The sequence below is a fragment of the Silurus meridionalis genome, chromosome 15 (assembly GCF_014805685.1).
Source record: "Silurus meridionalis isolate SWU-2019-XX chromosome 15, ASM1480568v1, whole genome shotgun sequence".
In the NCBI taxonomy this organism is placed as follows: domain Eukaryota; kingdom Metazoa; phylum Chordata; class Actinopteri; order Siluriformes; family Siluridae; genus Silurus; species Silurus meridionalis.
The window spans coordinates 5,042,149-5,061,296 of record NC_060898.1 but is presented as its reverse complement, the minus strand read 5'-3'; the positions used below and the strand labels follow the sequence as shown (position 1 = coordinate 5,061,296).

At 37.5% G+C, this 19,148-nt stretch overlaps 2 protein-coding genes across 2 annotated transcripts in view; both read right to left on the bottom strand.

Annotated features, from left to right (window-relative positions):
- Nucleotides 1-865, bottom strand: part of si:ch211-196i2.1 (collagen alpha-1(I) chain) — a 39,498-nt gene extending 38,633 nt beyond the window's left edge. Inside the window, exon 1 of the mRNA XM_046867244.1 lies at nucleotides 699-865. Coding sequence (XP_046723200.1) covers nucleotides 699-752 — 54 coding nt within the window. The 5' untranslated portion in view covers nucleotides 753-865. The remainder of the gene's footprint in view (nucleotides 1-698) is intronic.
- On the bottom strand, nucleotides 857-14,102 carry LOC124397642 (collagen alpha-1(V) chain-like). The gene is made up of 6 exons (XM_046867245.1): nucleotides 14,026-14,102; nucleotides 13,510-13,668; nucleotides 12,280-12,475; nucleotides 10,483-10,614; nucleotides 9,984-10,070; nucleotides 857-1,213 (listed from the first exon to the last, which is right to left on the bottom strand). Exons 1-6 carry the CDS (start codon nucleotides 14,028-14,030, stop codon nucleotides 860-862), a joined length of 933 nt encoding a protein of 310 aa, XP_046723201.1. The 5' UTR covers nucleotides 14,031-14,102; the 3' UTR covers nucleotides 857-859.
- Nucleotides 14,103-19,148: the final 5,046 nt, after the last annotated feature.

Below are 19,148 nucleotides of genomic sequence, written 5' to 3'. Positions count from 1 at the left end.
ATGAATTGAAACACTGACTGCACCCCAGGCCTTCTCACCTACATCGGTACCTGACTTTACTAACACCCTTGTGGCTGATAAACATAAATGTCCACGAGTACACTCCAAAAGCTGGTGGGACATCTTCCCAGAAGAGTGGAGAGTATTATAAGAGCTAATTGGGACTAAACGTGGAATGCGATGCTCAATGGCAATATAGTTTAGTTAAAAAAGTACTGTTCACTGTACCCTACGTACTGCAGTGTTTAAGTAGACTCGGTTTACAGTAGCTATAGTTTAACATATAATTGTTTTATTTAAAAAATAGTAGTTGAGCAATAAAAACAAGTCATGGGTCAGGATTTTAAGTGCATGGGTCTAACAAAATTCTGATTTGTGTTAATAAAATATCCCACAATAAAAGCCAGTTTTGTCATAGCCATTGTATAAACAGTGTGCTACACTTGTCAAATTAATAGGTGGATTTACTTTTTTACAGTTGATTTCAATTGAGCCAATTTAGCTGCTCTGCCAATTGAGGTGTTTTTTTTCCCTGTATTTGTTTTTCCAGACAAATACAGGAAGAACATATACACTTGCAGGACACCTGAGCCAAAGTGTAAAACAATTTTGTTTCATTTTTGTTAACTGGGGTTGATACTGATGTTTGGCACAAGTTCTAATCAGGCAAAAGGAATAAATAAATAAATTGTACTTACTGGCTTCCCAGGTGGCCCCTTTGGCCCAGGAGGGCCTGGATAAAGTTGATACATCTTCCCATCTGAGCCTCGCACCAGCCCCTCTGTCCTTTGAGTTTCATTCGTTTGGTCAGTGGACTTAGCTGAGACAGGAGTTGATGTCACTTTCTCCTCTCCTTCCCTCAGCACGTTGAGTCAGGGTCCTCAGGGTTTTTTTTCAAAATGGAATCATCCAAATCGATAATGTTGTTATCCACAGGCTTTTTATTAAACCCTTTGTCAGGACTGCTTTTCTCAGTGGTGATATTCTCATCTACAAGTTTAGAGGTAGAGTCTGGTTTGGCCCCCTTGCTGCCTTTACTATGTGGTGGGTGGTTCTTGTGGGGTAAACCACCATTTTTAGATGGGGTGTTGGGATCAATCAGGTCAGTGTACTCATCCACCTCAAAGACATCCCCGCGGCTTATGGAGACAGGTCGCTCCATGCCGGTAGGAAGCGTACCATCTCCACGGGTGAGGCCACGTCTTCTTACACCCTGCACGCAGGAGGCAAGAAAATTACTATTAAACTATTTGAACAAACATACCAATTTCACCAAAAGGCACAATGGCCACGAATACAGACAACTGGCTCTGAAACCATTTTTGTTATTTTAGAAAACTACATACATGAACTACATATAAACAGTGATGTAGCAGGAATCTACAATGAGAAATAAGGTTACTGCTTTATGGTATACTGGCTATGGTTCGGATATGTGGATCATATGTTCTTACTGTATGAGCTCTGTGGTGGACAAAGTACTATTTTTTATCAATAAGTATTATTATTATTATTTATTATGGCAATAATGTTCCTATTAATCTTTATTGTCACAAAACTTTTACCTAATCCACTTAGTTTATGTAAAAAAAGACTTGAATGTTACTCTTAACACACCAGTCTATTAATTGGTCAAACACCGAATGATCTATTAAAATGATCATGAACCCACAACCTTCTTTAACTACTTCAAAGAAATGGTACAAATAAGGCTACAGTGTTGTGGCAAATCAGAGTCAGGAGTTTCTTCCATCATTTATTCTTCTCAAAATGTTTTGCTTGCTGTTGAACTGATGCTGAACTGTATGCTGGTGCTGAATAGATACCACCAAGCGTCTATCAAAACAAGTTCAAAACAAAGCGTGCGCTTGACCCTGATTGGTGGCTTGCCAGACCAGTTGCCTGACCAGTTTTTATCCACTCAAATAAAAAAGAACGACTGATTTTGCAAAATGTAGTTGAGTAAAAAGTCAGATATTTGACTTTTAAAAGTAGTGAAATTCCCTAAATGGAAATACTTGCTAAAGTACAGATACATGAAAAAAGCTACTTAAGTGCAGTAATGAAGACCACTGTGTATGACATAATCTCATATGGAAAGTCATTGAAACAATTTAGCTTTAATTATCACTTAAAACAGCTGTTCCCTTTCCAGCCTTTTTGCATTCCTACTTTTAAAAGCCATAAATGTGAAAAAGACACTACCTAGTACATAGTTATACATAGTTTTATTGCAGCATTTTGTATGATATAACAAAACACTTTTTGACATATTTTGACCTATCTGTGCCTTCATGATATCACTGAGCTGAATGACTGGTGCCATCGACAACATTGGATGACTTATTTGCATTCAGGAGGAATTTGCTCAGGGCAAATTGGTTGACTAAAGCTACAGTACAGTAACCATGATGACTTTGGTATGTAAAGCTAAAACCATCAATAAAGACAAAGACAGATTACTGTTCTCTAATGCAGCTTGTGAGTTTTCCCATTACTCATGCAAACCATCTTGAAGAGCTCTACAAACACACAGCAGGTGAAGTCCTTGGCCTGGAGGTGCACTAGAAAATCCTGTCTCTAGAGGTGTAGCTCAGCAGGACCTGGGAACCTGCGCAGCAGATGTTGTGCTGCCTCGTTTTAAAATGAAGCGTAGGAAATAAGAACCACCAGAGTCTTTTCTTGAACTGTGATCAGCATAACAGACTAAAGAAGAATGTATTTAATTTTGTGGCTCAGTGAATGTGTTTGGGATCTGCTCACTAATGCTACATGCTGCCATGCTGAGAGAATGCAGCTCAGTGCCATGGGAGTTAGCACATGAGTTTTCAACTTGTTTATTTCTGCTGGACTGAAATAATTAGTGCAGGTACTGTTATTATTGCTGTTGTTTCAGCATGATTTCCCATATTAAGCATGAGCAGAAGCATAACTATGCTCCACTGCTACCAATAACAATAGCTCTTTCAGGAGCTTGGTCCTGAATGTAGCCTGATAAGCAATCGCTCAATCTCCAAAGACCTGCATTGGGCTGTTGGCCAGCTTATCTCAAAGGATACAGTGCACCTGAAATCCTTCTGATGGTTTGCCAGGGAAGCCAAATATCTGACCACTCACCCGTAGGTGACCATTTTCTTTACCTGCCACTGAGAGTAATTTCCTAGTCTTCCACACAGGGGCATGCACCTCCTCAATTACTAAAACACCTGCTATTTTATACAGCCAGACAAATTTAACATTTAAAAGTAAGCAAACTCACAGAACATTTGTACACTATATTGCTAAATGTTTGTGGACACCCGGTCATAAATTTGGTATGTGTATATTTTTGAGCATCGCGTTCCACATTTAGTCCCAATTTGCTCTAATAATTCACTCCGCTTTTCTGGAAATGTTCTACGAGATTTTGGAGGGTGCCTATGAACATCAGCCACAAGAGTGTAAAGTCAGGTACAAATGTCGGGTGAGGAGGCCTGGGGTGCAGTTTTCCAATTTATCCTAATTTTTTAAAGTGTTTAGTAGGGTTAAGATCAGAGCTGTATAGCAGGCCGCTCAAGTTCTTCCTCGCCAAACTATGTCAGCCACATCTATATGGAGCTCGCTTTGTGCGTTACCATGACGGAACAGGTTCCGGTTTCCAATTTCAAGTGAACGCAAATTTTTATTATACCGCAAAGACATTCTATACAATTGTGTGCCTCCAACTTTGTGGTAACAGTTAGGAGAAGACCAGAAAAGGTCAGGTGTCCCAATACTTTTGGCAGTTTAGTGTAATGTATGTGTTAAGGGGAAATACCCCAAACTCTTAAACAATGCATTGCATTTGTTTTGTTCTGAATATGACAAATCTTGCTGACAAAGCTTCATGTCACCATAATGATGAGTTCAAATGCTGAAAGATGGATTTCTGGGGAAAAAAACGCAAAGAGTTACCCCGGACATGTTTAAGGCCTGCAGGCTAAAAAAGACACACAGTGAGACATGCCAAGAAACCATTTCTGAGCAGGTATCAGGGATATGATATATGTTCGGGGCAAGTCAAAAGGCAGTCGACGTATGTTAGACTTTAAGTGAAGAACCAGATAAGGAGCTTTTTGAGCCTCAATCACATCCAACACAGTTATTATACAGGTACACACTAAATAGGCTGTTCTGACTTTAAAAAAAAAGCATATAAACGTTAAATAATTTCACCTTATAGACAGTGGTATGTTCAATTTAACTGCCGGTGACTTGCAAGGTGACTGATGCAAAACATAGACGAAACTTGCTGTGTTAAAAAAATAAAAAAATACTAAATAAAAAAGCAACTAAAAACCTAAAGAAACTTTGTGATCATGGCAAATGATTATCATAACCTCAAAAGATGCACGCTAATACAGTATGGACATGTTCATGTGACAAAAACAATAAAATTTGAACATATGTTTGTTGTTTAAATTATATTAATGCTGTAGGTTTTTTAAATAAACGAATAAACGAAAAAACAAACAAAAAATAAATAAATAAACTAAAACCACTGCTATGCTCATTCACTGTTCATAAAAGCAAAAAAAAGATTATATACGTCCTTGATTTTTTTCTTGTAAAAATTACTAAAGATTGTTCGGTATACCTTCTTGTCTTGCAGGAATTACTGTGCAAGATCATATACATCCACAAAGCGAGTAAATATACATAATTGTAAAGAACCGTACCTTTTGCAAGCCATTTCTCTGACCCTGGCATCTTGCGAGTCCCTGACCCTGTAGGTCCAGCAGAATCCATCCTACTAGGCACAGCCAAATCCTCATGACTACACGCACACACTAAAAACCATTGGAGCTCAAACTGTGCTGTCACATCACAATTCACAACTGAAAGTACTCTGAGGAGGTGAGATCGGTTTTACTCACAAAGTGCACATTCTCACACCCACTGATATCATTCATCCACCCCCCACCGTCAAGCACACACACATGACTGATTTAACCTGATGCTCTACGTCTGTTCGGTGTTTCTTGTGACTTAAAAGACTTTACAGTGCAATCATCCAAGTCTCATCCTTTTCTACAGTAATTCATTTGATCTGAATACTTCATAATATCACATTATGCTCATATTGAACATCATTCAACCTCCTTAGCATAGTTTAAAGCTAATAGCATGCAATGTATGATTGTCTGGATTACTGTACGTGAGGAGATCCTGTGCATGTTCTGACTGTTTCCATGGAAGTTTCCTCTGGGTTCTCTTGTTTCCTCCCACCTCCCAAACATGTATTTAGATCATAGGTCTTCCAGATAATCGCACCTCAGATGATTGGGAATGTTAACAGGCAGGTGGACCAATGTTTCTTCCTGAACAGAAAGCTTCTAACACCTTCTGTTGGTCTCTGGATCATAGTCGAAGAGGCAAACATGGAAGCACAAGGTCAGTTCAACTCTCATGAACTCAGGCCCCTATGATGCATAGAGGGTTGAGACAGAGTCGTAGTGAGAAATTGCTCTGGAGGATACAGGAAAACTGGGAAAACTTTTGGTTTTGGTGCCATCAGTATCCAAAAAAACCGATAATATGCCATAATGCAATGATGATCAACAAGCAAGAAAAGAGGTGCCGCTTTCCTACTCACTTTTCTTCTATGTGTTACAGTACATTTGCCGTTTTTTTTTTTTTAATAATGACAGAAATGTGACAAAATCTAAAGACAAGGTGACACCATGTAATAAATCCTACCATGAGCAGGGTTTTTTTTTAATCCTCAGTGCAGCAAAACAGACATTTCTATAAAATCATTACAATAAAGTTGAATTCACATTATTTATAATGCCAACAGAACTGGTTTGAATCATTTCAGCACATCACTAGACCACCAAGTGGACTGAATCTAATTCTTTCAAAATGTTATAAATAAATGTTCTTTTGTTATAAATTTTTTGGCTCTAATTGAAAGATACATCCCAAAATGCAATGAAAACAAAAACAGACAATAAGAATCGGAGATTTATTAAATAGGAAAACAACAGGAACATTTTAATAGGCCATTTAGAGAACTAAAATTGCAGAGCCATGAGACCTACAGCACGTTTAAACAAAAGTTGGTCAATCATTTATGCCGTTGGCTATAGCAGGAACGATTGTTAAAAAAACACAACAGTATTTTTACTGGAATTCTCTTGCCAGAATGAATAGTATATACTGTACACAACTCACAATTTTGGGATAGTGAGATCCCAATTGGCATGTCCAATAGAAATAATTGCTTTCAGATATTCGGAATAAATGTTTTTGATGCATTTTTTTTTAAATGTAATCAATCATCCTTTAAGTGCCTTCAAATTTTTTACACACACCCAGAGTCGAAAGAAAACAACGAGACAGAAATAAGAAAGAGAATGAATAAAAAGTGAAGAAAGTCCACCAACACATCTCTACTTGCATGTTTCAGACACATTCTACTGACTTTACGTGATTTACAGAGCTACTTTGAGCCACCTGTAGTAAATCACACCTTTGGAAAGGTTAATTATACGTTTTTGAGCTTTGAGCTTTGCCAAGAACATTAATTACCCGAGATTTCAGGGAAAGTGGAACAAACAATTAACACAGGTCTTTTATTAATATTTTAACGCAGGTTTTATTACGTAACCGTTTCTGGGGTCACTGTAAAGTATGAATAGTATGCGTGCCCTGTTATGCATACCCGAAAAGAAGTCTGTTGTTTGGAAGAGTTGTGCCTTAACTTGCTCTTTATACTTTGTCAGTTATTCTACAGTGCCATGGGCTTTAACAAAGGACATAAATCTCACTTTTATGTTGGCAGATTTTCTACATTAGCAAATAATACCAATGTTAATATCCTGATCTCCAATACAACCTGCTGCACCATATGCAATATATGTATGCAGCAAATTCTATTAGGTGGCACTGTGAAGCAGTAGGTAGTGGTGGAACTTCCCGGGTGCTGCTTGAGATGTTGAGATGTTACTGCTACTGTACTATGGTCGTCAAGTCAAGTCTAGTCAAGTTTATTTCTATAGCGCTTTTCACAACAGACATTGTCTCAAAGCAGCTTTAGAGAATTTTAAGAGATAAGGTGAATGGTGTGTATTTATCCCTGATGAGCAGCCTGGGGGCGACTGTGGCATGGAAAAACTCTCTTAGATGACATGAGGAAGAAACCTTGAGAGGAACCAGACTCAAAAGGGGAACCCATACTTATTTAGGTGACATCATTGGTACTGTATGTATTTTCCCATTTTCCCTGTGGGTTTCCCAAGTGTAGATTGAGGTCTAGTCCAGTTTGCGTTCCTTCTCATCTTCATGAATGTGTCAGTAAATTAGGTCATGAGGACAGGGATTGAAGCACATGGTCAGCCCTGTACCCAATGATGAGAAGGCTGAAGGGTCAGCAAAGAAATAGCTGAGTAGCTTTCCAGAAACTTTGGAAGGCAATGCTTCACAATTGTATGCTTTATTTAAGCTAGTCTACTACAGACAAATACTAATACTGATACCTACCTGATATCAGGAATACCAGAACAAAAAAGGAACTTACAGAAGTCATGCTTTGTAAAAGGGTATGAAAGGGAATGCAAATGATTTTGCCACATATACATTACAGCACAGTAAAATTCTTTCTTTGCATATCCCAGCTTGTTAGGAAGTTGGGGTCAAAGTGAAGGGTCAGCTATGATATGGTGCCCCTGGAGCAGATACAGTTAAGACTGTTGCTCAGGGAGCCAACAATGGCAGCTTGGCTGTTCTGTGACTTGAACCCCACAACCTTCTGATCAGCAGGCCTGAGTATGAACCGAGAGGCTTCAGTTTTAACTGAATATATTCAGATACTCTTATGCTGTTATTTTTTTACTATTATTTTTCACATTAAATATATACATAAAGTGCATAATGGATTCAATACAGTGGTATAGATCTTTTTTTTAATTAAGGGAAATTTGAAATATCTGGACGATAGTATAAGGGGTTGTATTTATGTAAAGAAATTGACCTGTAATAAAAAAAATATATATTTTTTTATTTCTCTTAACAGATCTTATTCTGGGACAAGCTGAGATAAAAGCTAAACATAAAACTATGTGCTCTACTTTAAATATGCCCGAAATGGTATGTTCAATGTTTTTTTATCTTACGTTTTTACAAATACTCGCTGCCTTGTGAAAGCATCAACAATACTGCGCATCAGACATTGCAGCCTAATAGATAACTGATCTTCATTCTTATCCAAAAAGGTTGGCTGAAGGCTTCTATTCAAACCCACCAGGGCCCACATATGATCGCTAACTGAATCCTGGGAATGTGAACTGATTAACACGGTGGAATGAGTCACTTTTAATTGGTTGGAATAAAAATGCTAAATGTGGAAATCTGACAAAATTTAAGCAAACAAGTGGTCAGGTGTGTGACTCAAGCCCCAAAGCTGCATATGAGCTGAAGTCCTGCTAACTTAGCATGAGAAAACTATGCCATTAGAAAGCTATCAGAAACCCATTCACCTTCGGTAGATTTACATAGAACAGGCCTGTTGGGGGTTGGGAAAAAGCAGTTGTCACAATGTTATGTATATTTACATTTGTATATAAGAGGAGACTATCTCCAGTTACTTGTACCAGCAAATAACTCCTCATGGTCTGACATATAAAGGACCATGAAGAAGAACAGGAAAATTTACTATTTTAGAAATATAATTGCAAGTACTGCATTATATGTCACTTTGTAACTGTGTTGGAACGTCTTTGGCCTGCACGAGAAAGGTTTCAATGCTCTTTGTGATGGGTAAAATATAAAAAACACTATCAAAAACCAATGCGAAAAGACACATTGCATTCACAATTACAACTCTATCTTCTGCATGAATTTCCTTTCATCATGTTTTGCGCTCTAATATACCCTACTAAGAACTGGGCCTCACTCAAGAATGCCCCCCACTCTGGCCTGTGGAAAGAAAAGCTAATTAAGTATTTACCTTTAACCCTCATGTGTAACATGGTGCGAGGCATGCCAGCGGTTGGTGATTAATTATAGCAGTGTGGAGCATTGTCGTTCCACTGGGAGCATGTGTAAAGGAAACAAGTGTCTGAAAGTGCGGTGAACATGAAAGACTGCCACCACAACAAAAGCTCTCGAAATTCAAATGGTTGTGCCACGAGAGTCTAAAAATGGGTTTCTGTAAAAAAAAGATTTGAAGAGGCTCTGATTATTTTACCCTCTTGAAGCCAGGAACTTTGACATTGCTTAATTAAACCCAGATGATGGCTGAGGAGCTTAGATGCATTCATCTACAGCTCACATGTCTGACATTTATTTTACTTGGCTCTGCATTAGATGTTATATTGGATCCATGAATAACTACCTCTACAAAACGTAGAGCTGGATCAAAGAGAATACTGCATGTATGCTGCATGTAATGTCAATATGCATTAACATACATCTGATCTCTCTTAGAGCCATTGCGGTGAAACCAGGAGAAAGTTATAATGCGATTGCTGCAGATTAAACATATGGAATTGTTGAATTGGATACAGATTGGTAAAAAAAACAGAGAAACCAATGCAAGTAGAAAAAAATTGGTATGAGGCAATCAAATAAGCAACGCCTTATTTCGTTGTAAATGTTTAAACGTATTACATTGCTTGATTTCTGGGGCTTGTACTTTCTCAACACTGAGACAGTTTTCATAAAAAATAACAAATTACTATATATTTACATGATATTTTTTTTTAGGAGCAAAGTCAATCGCACAGGCCACGCCCTGTCTGTTTAAAGCTGAAGACAGAAGGGAAATCCCAAAATGAATCATCATCTATTTTGCCAAATTCGACTTTCCCTTTCAGTTTAAAAAAATAAATACAAACCCTAAGCTAATGACTCGGTCCCGTGTTTGTGGAGATTAAAACAAGGGAAAATAGCAGCAACTTGGATTACATGCATAGACCAGTGGCCCATTAGCAGTGACAGGATGGAGGAAAATCACTTCTTACACTCATTGCTTTGCGGATCATATCCATATCCCTCGCATCAGAACTCTCCAGTAAATCCTCTAAGTCGTTCGAGGACAGCAAAAGCTCCTGAAATGGGCAAAAAGTTAGACATTAGACATAAAAGTGGAAACACTCAAAAAACCAGAAGAGCCCCTGCATGTCTGTGAGTTACATTGCCAGTGGCTTGAACGTGAGCTGCTGGGTAAAGGATGAGAACAGCTTTCCCTCAAAATGCTTTACATTCTGACCCAATCCTATCTGTCCCATTAAGACGACTGGCTTCTTGAGGGCAAAAGTCTTTAATTGCTGTATCATATAGCATGTTGTGTTCCTACATTCTGTTGCTAGGAGGTACTACAGATATTTAAGGTGCAATGCAAACGTAACTGTCATGTAATTTTGCCATCTGCAGAGAGCAGAATTATGAAATCATGATTGAGACCTAGTTGGATCCAACGAAGAAAAGTTTGTATGAAAAAAGACTGTGTAGCTGCCTCACATCTGGAATTTGAGGTTGTAGGAAGTGTTGGGGATTCTGAGCAGCTCCATCGCATTGAGGTAAATACGCTTCGCACTGATCTCGGGCTGCATCTGGCTCTCCCATGATGAACATCACCTGTTTCAGGTCGCCCTAGGCATATCAAACAAACACACACACACAAATGAGAGTGGATTCTTAAATCACAGCGAACGTGCCTTTACTTTGCCAGTGGGATCGATGTTTAAACGGTTAATAATTAGGCTTTTTAGGCAAGGCACTGTATGAGATCATCCTAACAGGCATTACCTAGACGTCATGCAGCATTAACTTTCATTTTCATACATTTACCATGTCTGCGTCTGTCCAAATATTTTTTCCTAACTGCCATTAAGATATTTCATCCTTCACTCAAATGTAGCATTCAACCATTAATCACTAATGGTGGTTACGTTTCCAAAATAATCCACCTGGAGCTCCATCCTAGCCAGCTGCTCCTCAATTAGGATACTTAAATATTTTAGATATAGACACATTTCTCTAGACCCACTACTAGCTGACACATCTAAATATTGCATCAAATATTTAGTCTGATGTACTTATTCATTCATTCATTCATTCATTCATTCATTCATTCATTCATAAGCAAACCCCAGTGATTAGCTTCCTACACTTCCTCTGCATCGAAAACAGCTTTCACTCGAGTACGGTTACAAAGGGGCCGAAAATTACTGGTAAATTTCTAGAAACTTGTATTTCATCTGGGAAATTTTGCATATATTTCAAGTTAAAAACTTACCCCAAATGTATGGGAATTTAAGTGAACTGTATCATAAACAAACATAAAATACATTTGGTTTGGTCATAAGGTGAAATGCATGCAAACTATTACTGAATTCTTTTCATTTCTTACACACAGCACATGGAAGGTTGAAACATAAACTTATGTAATATTTATGTTATTTACGCGAATACTCGCCAAGATGGACATGTTTGGATATTATATGTGTGCAGGATTAAATCAATGATCTGTGTTATGTTGTGGAGGAATGCACAGTGCAGGTAGCGGGTTGATTATTTAGCAGTCTAATTAAAAATCGAACTAAAATTGCATTAAATCTGGTTGTTTTAACCAAAATTATCCTGCAAGATTTCAACTACATTTATTTCCCTGTTATAGGCTAATCTGCAATTTTCGAAATTCCGACTTTATTCTGAATAATTCTCATTAATTCCCATATATTCCCGTGAATTCTTGAACATTCGCTTTTAAATAAACGAATGTAAAAAAAAAAAGCGTTAAGAGAAGTCTCATTTGGGTTTAACATTCAATGTATGTCATTCCATTGTACTGTTCATATTATGCAAAAATCAAAGTTGCATGTGCAAATCAAGATAATATGACTTCTTATATGTGTATTATATTTTTATATTAAAACTATAACCCTAATATTGCTTAAAAGAGTAAAAACATAGGATTTTCAAGGGCGATTAGATAATGGAGAATGCCTCATGCTGTAAGATAAGTGCAACTACAGATGTTTCTAAAGTCCCTAATGGCACAGGTACCTGTATTTCTTTTATAATTCATTGTTCATAAACAAGTTGAGGTTTGGGCTGTCTGCAGGGACATGTCTGGAAATGTCTTTATAATGCATGTGGTGGAGAAAGGCAGGATACTTTTAATGACTAATTTCCACTTAACTATCGAGTGGGTTAAAGACACCTTTCCGCATTGCTTTGCTCTGTTGCAAATAATTACAGTTTAATTACATCTTGGATGTAATAAACCAAAGTATTAAAAAACGGATGTTTTACCTCAAATGGTATTTCAAAGCCCTCGATGATTCCTCCCAGCATGATGAGCCCATCAGTGGTGATTTCCAGACCCTCCTTGTAGGCCCAGTCTACACTTTCCACCATGGTGCAGTCCACATACAGCGCAACCCGGCCTGTCGACACACTCACTGCCACTCGATGCCAATTCCCATCAGACAACACGGCTACAGGAAACCTAAAATTAATCAGACATTATGATCTAAAATTCATATAACCATGTATTACAATTGTGGTCCTACATATGTATTTGGAATATTATCTAATTATCTATTAATAATCTATTATCTATTATATTATATAATATAATATCTAATTATGATAATGTAGCAAATACACATGTTGGACCACATTTAAAAACATACTGAGGATATTAATACAGGTATTCCTTGAGTAACAATGGAGATGTGTTACAATGACCCTATCATAATTTGAAATATCGTAAGTCGAGACAAGGCGCAGGAATAAAAAAAAAAAACGGTGATCAGTATATGGTAGCAATAATTTAGCAAAACAGGCCAAATTACAATACTGTAAAGTATAAACGTATGTATGTGACAACGGGCGCATGGACAAACGAGTGTTTCAGTGTCTGGCAACGCAGATAAAAAGGAGATCGATATAAGATAAAATTGGGTTTTTTACACACACACACAAAATGCATGCTTTAACATCGAGACATTTTTGCCTGCAATTTTTCATTTTGTCTTTTCGTTGTCGTCATCATAAGAACGAAAAATCTTAATTCGAACCATCGTAACTCGGGGACTACCTGTTTACTATTACATAATCGATTAAAACAACATTAATGTAAATGCTTTTAATCTTGAATAAGTGAGAAATGCTCAACCAACTGCTATTTTCTTGGAAGGATAATCAAAGTGGGGTCTGGCATTCAAATTCAAATGCTGCAATGGGACTGTGCTGAAAATTTTACTGCTTTTCTCTAACGTACTTACATAAGACCAGGACACATTTTTACTAACATGCTAATTCGTTCACTATGTTGACTTTTGTCCCAAGATTCCTTATCAAGTCTCTTCACCTCCTTTTGAAGAGTCGTACAACCTCTCAACACTCCTCTATCTTCTCTGGGGAGCATTTTCGCAGTTTTTACCCAAGTACAGCGTGCTTGTGTGTGTGTGTGTGTGTGTGTGTGTGTGTGTGTGTGTGTGTGTGTGTGAGAGAGACAGAGAAGAAGATGAAACTGACTCATAATGGCGCTGCTGTGTGCTGATAAAGGTGAAAGAGTGGGCACTGGTGCGGATCTGAAGGATGATGTGACCGTCTGGGCAGAGGAATGTAAAGAGGCTGCGGTCTTCAGGCTGAGAACTGCGGAGCTCCAGCAGCAGGCTGAACTCGTTATCAAATCTGGAAACAAACATCAAATCAATAATGCAATAAATAGAGATTTAGCACTACACTGTAGAAGAACTACATCATAAATTAATTTACATCCCAAGAATAGACTTTCAAAGGTCTGACTAATTATATACATTTGTATGCATTTTCATTGGACAATTTATTTTAAAGTAAAGAGATGTACAGTATCATTAATAATTATAATAATTATAAAACAATTGGCTGCCTGAGAGTATTGTACTGTATTGTGAAATATGATTTTACAGTTTTTTACAGTGTATTGCTAAGCACTTTTCTTTATAAAGCAAATTAAATTAACTTAATTAATTAATTAAGAGATACGGTATACGGTGAGAGCGAGCTTACTGCATTTTACCTATTGCGAAACACTTGGCGTAAGGGCAGGGAGAGAGTGGAGTACTGCCCTACATGCAGCACTGGACATCTCTGTTCTTCTAGAGCTACAGAGGCATTACTGCTGTTGGCCACCTGCCATAGCTGATCAAGAAGATTGATGCTTTCTACAGAGAGAAAAGAAAGAGAGAAACATAGGTTTAACAACATGGATAATCCGGGGACCATGGAAATGTATGACGACTTTGAATCCTTGCCTGAGGTAGCTTAAATCACAAGTTAACACATCAGTATAAAAACATACTGGCAATATCTGTTTTCAGAGTAAACTCAGGTGCAGATAAAAGATTAGAGCCTATAATTGCTGTTAGATTAAACAGTGGGGACTGTTCCACTTAGGCCCCTTAGAATTCATTTGTGCTGCACGGGTCCTGATGTCATGTTAGGGCGTATGTGTAATGCACTTTACAATCACTTAAATAAAAGAGAAATGGGGTTCAGAACCCTTAATAAAGTAACACAAGCATTTTTCAGAATCACGCTCAATGGAAACAGCCATTATATCAGACAATAGGTTGTGTCTGAGTTTATATAAAAGAGTGCATGCATACTTATGACACCAGAACACACTGTGCTCAAGCAGGGCAGGGTGATAAATAACCTGACGCGGCCTCCCAGGTGCTGTCAAGAAAGCTGCATTTAATCCAGAATGGAGAAAGCCACTCTGCATAAACAGAACAGCAAGAGCAGAAAACACACCTGCCAAGCCTGACAGATGGGTGTGGGTTTCTCACTGGGGTGGCAATTTCTGTGCCATGCCGCTCGACTAACAGAAAGTTCAAGTTTTTAGAGAGGGTTCCGATTACAACACGCACAGTTTACATTTACACTTCATTGACATTCATGCTTAGGTGTGTTTTTCTTCTTATGTCAATGGATTACTTTCCACAGGACACACATTGATTAGTACCTACTAAAAATAAAGCAACCTGTTAGTCTTTCAAAGCAGACACTGAAATGCACTCGCTATAGAAGTATAGCTTAATTTTCTCTGATTTGAAACACACACACACGCACACACACACACACACACTCTCTCTGGCATAAAACAAGGTATATAATTTAAAGCCTGTCATTTGTGTGTTGGCTAAAAAGAAAAAGTTATAAAGTGATCTAGCTGAGCAGAACAGAACATGAAAATGATTTGCATGCTGTGGAAGGAGTTTCAGATGCAGAACTGCTCCTATAATGTTTACAAGACTTTACATTGACATTCCTGTTCATTGTTTAGGAAGGAATTTCCATCCCACACACCGCACTCCAGAGTTTACATCACCAGTCTTTTTTCTGCTTTCACCTGTCTCCTGGGTGTGTGAGATCACAATATTTTCCCTCGGTGTGATATCTGATATAAACCCGAAGCTCTTAAATCAGGCACTGTATTCTGCAGCAAGATTGACTCATAGAATAATGGCATGACTAAAGAGGTGTGCGCATGTTCCTAATAAAAATAAAGTTAATATGAGGAAGAAATTAAAGTAAGTCTTTTAAAAAAATGCATTTGCTTAGTAAATAAATGAAAGAAAAGTATTGCATTGTTTTGTCGTTAATTACTCAAGTTAATTATTTTAATTCCAATGCTTAAAGCATTGGACTCTGGATCGGAAGGTCACAAGTTTAAATCCCAGCACCACCAAGCTGCCACTACTTGGTTGTTATTTCTAATCCAAAAGATGCATGAACTGGTTTATGTATAAATCTATCAAAAAATGAAATCTGCACACATTTAAAAGGAACAGAAACACATACATTTTGGATTTAAGCCTTTGTCAGTATGAAGTATTTCAAATCATGCTTTCCTTTCAAAGCCTGCAAAACACCCTACATGACATACTGTACATAACAGGATGTTACTTAAATCTGGTTAATATTCCTTCAATGAAAATAGTGTAACACTTGCCCTTATATTAAACCACTGAACTGTAGAAATGTGTTCAGATTTAATTTGCAAAATAATAATATCATTCAACAGACAAGCCAGAAAGAAAGAAGCAAACTGATGTGCTTGTTTCTACTCTGAGACACAACAGACACAGAACTGACAACGCAAGCGACGCAAAACTTGACACCTGAAGCTGTTTATTGGAAGCGCGTTTTGTTTATACACCTTCGCTCCGACCCGAGGGCAAGTCCAGGGTTGGTCTGTGTTTTAAAACAAAAAAGCGCATGCTCAAAGTTTCTTTGTGACACCTGGGTCATGCAAAGCATCAGAAAAGGAACTGTGGGGCTTTTGTTGACTTTTTTTATATTAGTCAAGCATTCTTGAGTGGTCCTGTGCAGCAGCCTGGGAAAGCATACTCTACGCCAAGTAGAACATTCCTCGCAGACACATCATGTCTGCTAGCAGCTTTCCTCTGCGCATATACGCACTGTGCACTGGGTTTCAGTAAAGCGTGGATAAAAATAACACACGGACATTCAGTATACTTGTAAAAATGGAAAAGACAACACCTCAGCACATGGTGTCTCAAAACACTTTCTATAGGTACATCAATATGGAAAATAACTCAACATTAACAAAATCCCACAGCATTTCTTCAGCATATTTCTCTTTTGTAAGTATACTTCAATCAATTCATTCCTAATTGTTGTCTTGGATTTCCAGTCTAGTGTCCTGAAAGTAGACATGAGCAAAGTAAACACAAATCATGAACAAAGCTGACAAAACATAAATCAATCTGCTAGTTCACTGGGCGAGTGAAAACGTCTATGTGCTGCCCAGTCATGTTTTCGTTGCCAGGAAATCGAACTAGCCTAAAATAGTTAGCAAATTTAAGGTAATATATTTAATGATACTTAACTAGGAAATAGCATGCATATACAAATACATTTTTTTATTTACATAATATGAATATAAATTTGCAAGTAGAATTAGAGTTGTATGGCTGTATTGTTTTAGATTAACTGCCACTGCCATGTTTGTTTGAGAGTTTGTACAAATAATGTGCAAGATTTGCCAGGATGTAATGCATCATGCATCAGTGAAATTAAAGCGTAAAGTCAACAAAGTTAGATAAAAAAAAAAACCTTTTTTTTTTCACAGTCTGACTTTTATTTGGACTTGATGTTGACATGTGCTCAACCCTTGTAATGGCTTGTAATTTAACAAAACAATGGTGGTCTTGCTGACAGCCCCAAAGAGTCTGAGGTTGCATATTGTATTTGTAATCTTTAAAAAACTAATTTATAACATATATCTATGAATTGATTTAGTGTCATACTAGTAACTGAGTAATATGGCGCTTACATATTTTTAGTTTTGTCAGTTATGCTTCCACAGTTCTGCATCTGTTGGGCATGAGATGGATTGTACCCAGTGGAAGCTCTTTGCAGACAAACAGGTCTTTAAGCCATTTAAGCTTATACAGATGGGGACTGCTTTTGACTCTACTGTATCCTGTTAGTAATTACTGCATCATTTGCTGTATTTTTTTGGTCTTTTTCAACCTTGTAGCACTTAAACATCTTCAGATGAATAACAGCCACAAACACACCCCTATTAATGCCAATGTCAAACTGATGTATGCCCTACAGCTGAGTCACTGATCAGCAGTTCTGCCATATAGACATGTTCATATTACAGTATATATATATATGTTTGTTCCAACACAAATATTCTGGAGTCAAATTCCACAGCTGTTAATCTCAGTTCATCCACGAGATTTATATCAACTCCACTATCAGAAATAATCCCTCAATGGTGTAAGAAGGGGAAATCCATCACTGACCCCTGGATAGTGAAGAATGGAGTCCACAGCAGAGTCGATCCCAACCATTAAGTGCCCTTCATTCAGGCAGGCCATAAATAAGAAACCAAAGACAACTCTGAGATCAAAAGCAAAAGCAGCAGCACAAGATAAAGACTGGAAGAAAGTCAAGACTGGTTTAAATCAGAAAACATAAACCAGAGAATATAAAAGCTCATATACAACAACAGACACATGTACATTACTAGAGACTTGATTTCCCACTGGCCAGTAATGTAATATATGATCCTTGGATTTTAAAGCAACTCACGACTTGAAATTGATCTGTAACATATATTTTGAATTGGATTTGTGTTCATAATACTCTGACTACCATTCACTTACTGCACATACAAATATTACGCTGTGACAAAGGGGACTTGACCAATTGAAAGATTTATAGTTTTTTTTGTATAAAGTACCTGTACTCAAACACTACCTGGACCCTATTAATGCCAGTTTAAAAATAAAGTATGCCCTACAGCATAAAGTACACTAAAACCATATACCACAATTAATCAAGCTAGTCTCAGACACTTCAGACCGTAATTATGATGAAACTTGGACTTGGACATGTACATACAGTACATGTATTACATAGATAGGCCTGTAAACAAGTAGAGGCTCCAGTGTGTTTTAGAGTCTGAACACGTTCTAAAATTTTGTATCCTGTTTTAATGTCATATTTTTCCTGATTCTAAAGATATTGTCCATTGAAGTGAAGTATTAAGCCTATTAAAAAATAGTTCCTATGAACAACCAGACCATGATTTTGATTTGCATCCACTATGCAGCAGTTGGTTTGGAAAAATTTACCATTCGGCAGCATTGCGGTGCTTTTGGGGAAAAAAAAAAAACAAAACATTGAACTTGAAATTATTTTCTAAATGTCAACATGTAGTTTTTCTTTCATCTGTGATCGTTGAAGCTTGTGAGCTGGCTTGTCTTCCAGGCAACAGTGAATGATAATTTGATAAGTAATTTGCTTGTCGACCTCAGGAAGGTGATGTAGTTAGATTTGAAGACTGCTGGCTGGAGAGAGAACATGGATTTGAGGTTAAGTGATTTGACTCCAATGCTGCCGCTAGTAAAGATAATTGTTTAATCCAAGTAATATTGGAATACAATTCCAAACTAAATATTAAAAAAGAAAAGAAATGACTAAACTAAATCTGTGGTAAATTTGATAAGTTTGCTCTTGAGCAATGCCATGTTCCACATCTCTAGCTTTAAAAGAGAGTCATACCTATGCACAGAGGTCATATTGCCAGATGTTGCCTGCTTGTATTATAGGAGGTGTTGAATGACACTGGCATTCAATGGATTGCA

Bases quoted from the DNA above. Each gene is read 5' to 3' on its own strand.
- LOC124397642 (XM_046867245.1), bottom strand. The intron at 10,615-12,279 runs GTAAAACATCCG...TGATATGCCTAG, and splicing joins GCTTTGAAATACCATTTGAG to GGCGACCTGAAACAGGTGAT. The intron at 1,214-9,983 runs GTAAGAAGTGAT...TCCTGCGTGCAG, and splicing joins TGATCCGCAAAGCAATGAGT to GGTGTAAGAAGACGTGGCCT.